This window comes from Trachymyrmex septentrionalis, unplaced genomic scaffold (genome assembly GCF_001594115.1).
Source record: "Trachymyrmex septentrionalis isolate Tsep2-gDNA-1 unplaced genomic scaffold, Tsep1.0 scaffold83, whole genome shotgun sequence".
NCBI classification, from domain to species: domain Eukaryota; kingdom Metazoa; phylum Arthropoda; class Insecta; order Hymenoptera; family Formicidae; genus Trachymyrmex; species Trachymyrmex septentrionalis.
The window spans coordinates 1,702,951-1,704,836 of NW_017306018.1; the positions used below are offsets into that span (position 1 = coordinate 1,702,951).

The following is a 1,886-nucleotide window of genomic DNA, read 5'->3' on the forward strand; positions in this document are numbered from 1 at the left end:
TATATATATATATATATATATATATAGCAGCATTGAGTTTTTTATCATACAAATTTGCACTTTTGTTCTCGCGCTTTTATCATGTGCTTATAATGTGATCATTTGTTTTGCAGTGTGCCATGGGCTTATATTTTTACCTGAAGGAAGTACAGCACGCGGATGACGTAGTTAAGCAGATATCCTGGTTGCCGATAGTCTCGCTAGTCATCTTCATCGCCACATACTGCATGGGCTGGGGTCCTCTTCCGTGGGCGGTGATGGGCGAAATGTTCGATCCGAATGTCAAGGCCAAGGCTTCCGGTATAACGGTTTCCGTCTGCTGGTTCCTGGCCTTCCTCCTTACCAAGTTCGTTAGTAACATCGAGCAGGCGTTAGGCAATTACGCGTCCTTCTGGATGTTCGCAGGATTCTGTTTAGTTAGTGTCCTTTACACGATATTTTTGCTGCCCGAAACGAAAGGCAAGACTCTTCAGGAAATCCAGGATGAGCTCAATGGAGTGACTTCGACCGCAAGCGTTGAGAATGGGAAAAAGTGAGACGGGGGCACTCGGATTTGATATTATCTTGATGGTATATGCTGAACTCGATGAATTCATCAACGCTTTTAAGAGATTAGATATTTTTAAAAAATATTTAAAGTTTTACATTTTTATGACATATCTATATAGGAATCGGATATATTTTATAAAGAAGGAGACTCAAGTAGATCATCAGAAATACGGATAATATGTGTACCTAATCTACTGCCAAATTTACACAGATATAGATAATATGGGTGAAAAAGAAATATTTTTAAGCAATCACCATTCGGTCTTTTGTCTTAATGTCATTTGAATCATAAAAAAAAAAAAGATAAATTATCAACAAACGAGTGATGGTCTAATAATTTAAATAAAAGGTAATTCAGGTATCTAGAGAGAGAGAGAGAGAGAGAGAGAGAGAGAGAGAAAGTAACACGAGGATAGACTGTATTTTTGTTTACATACACACTATTTTGTTATTTTCTATAGAGAATCAAAAATACTTCCAAACACATTTACGTAATACAGCACAGTAATTGTATATGTACATAATGGAAGTCATATCATGCATATTTATAAGTACGCTCGCGTTAATGATATACTTATGTATATCATTGGCTATAAACTTCGTTTTTCTAAGCATGAAGGAATTTATAATATGTCAATAAATGTTTCTACGTTTTCAAGTTCCTGTCAGATCCGTGATTAAGAAACGCAGTAAAGCAACAATATGACTCTCCTATTTATAATATATTACATATCAGGATTTTCCTAGTATTATATATTATTGTGGACGTAGTGTAAAGCGAATGAAAAACCAAAAATATTAATTTCGCAGCGTATTTCTCGTTCACGGATGAGAGACTAGTCATTTTATAATGCGTCTACATAGAGAACGTAATATTAATGACATCAGAAAGATATTAAAATTTAAAAGGAAATTTTATATCGATTATCATTGAAAATGAAATGACTTGACATCATTAAACTTGTCAATAAATTTATGAATTTATATGACGCGAAGAGAAATAGGTAACTTTGTTGTTTTTAATAAATATTGACAATAAAAACAAGCCGTCATCGCTATATTTAGTTATTTACAAAATACATATAATTTATATACAATAAATATTAATATATTTACATTAACAAAATAATTTTGGGAGTAATATCCAAAGATTGTATTATTAGTTGATTTAATTTAAATTATTATAAAAAAAAAGTCATAATATTATCTTAATGAGAGTACTACTTTTAAGTGCACAATACATTTTTTATTAATGACAAAGAGAAATATGAAAGTTTTAATTTAATATTGTTTTAATATAACCATTAAAAATTTTAATATAAAAATAATATAAAAAT

General features: G+C 31.1%; 1 protein-coding gene across 4 annotated transcripts in view; it reads left to right on the plus strand.

Moving 5' to 3' along the window:
* Positions 1 to 901, plus strand: part of LOC108755035 (solute carrier family 2, facilitated glucose transporter member 8-like) — an 18,947-nt gene extending 18,046 nt beyond the window's left edge. For all 4 annotated transcript variants that reach the window (XM_018497758.1, XM_018497756.1, XM_018497757.1 and 1 more), the window contains exon 7: positions 114 to 901. In XM_018497758.1, coding sequence (XP_018353260.1) covers positions 114 to 536 — 423 coding nt within the window. In that variant the 3' untranslated portion in view covers positions 537 to 901. The remainder of the gene's footprint in view (positions 1 to 113) is intronic.
* Positions 902 to 1,886: the final 985 nt, after the last annotated feature.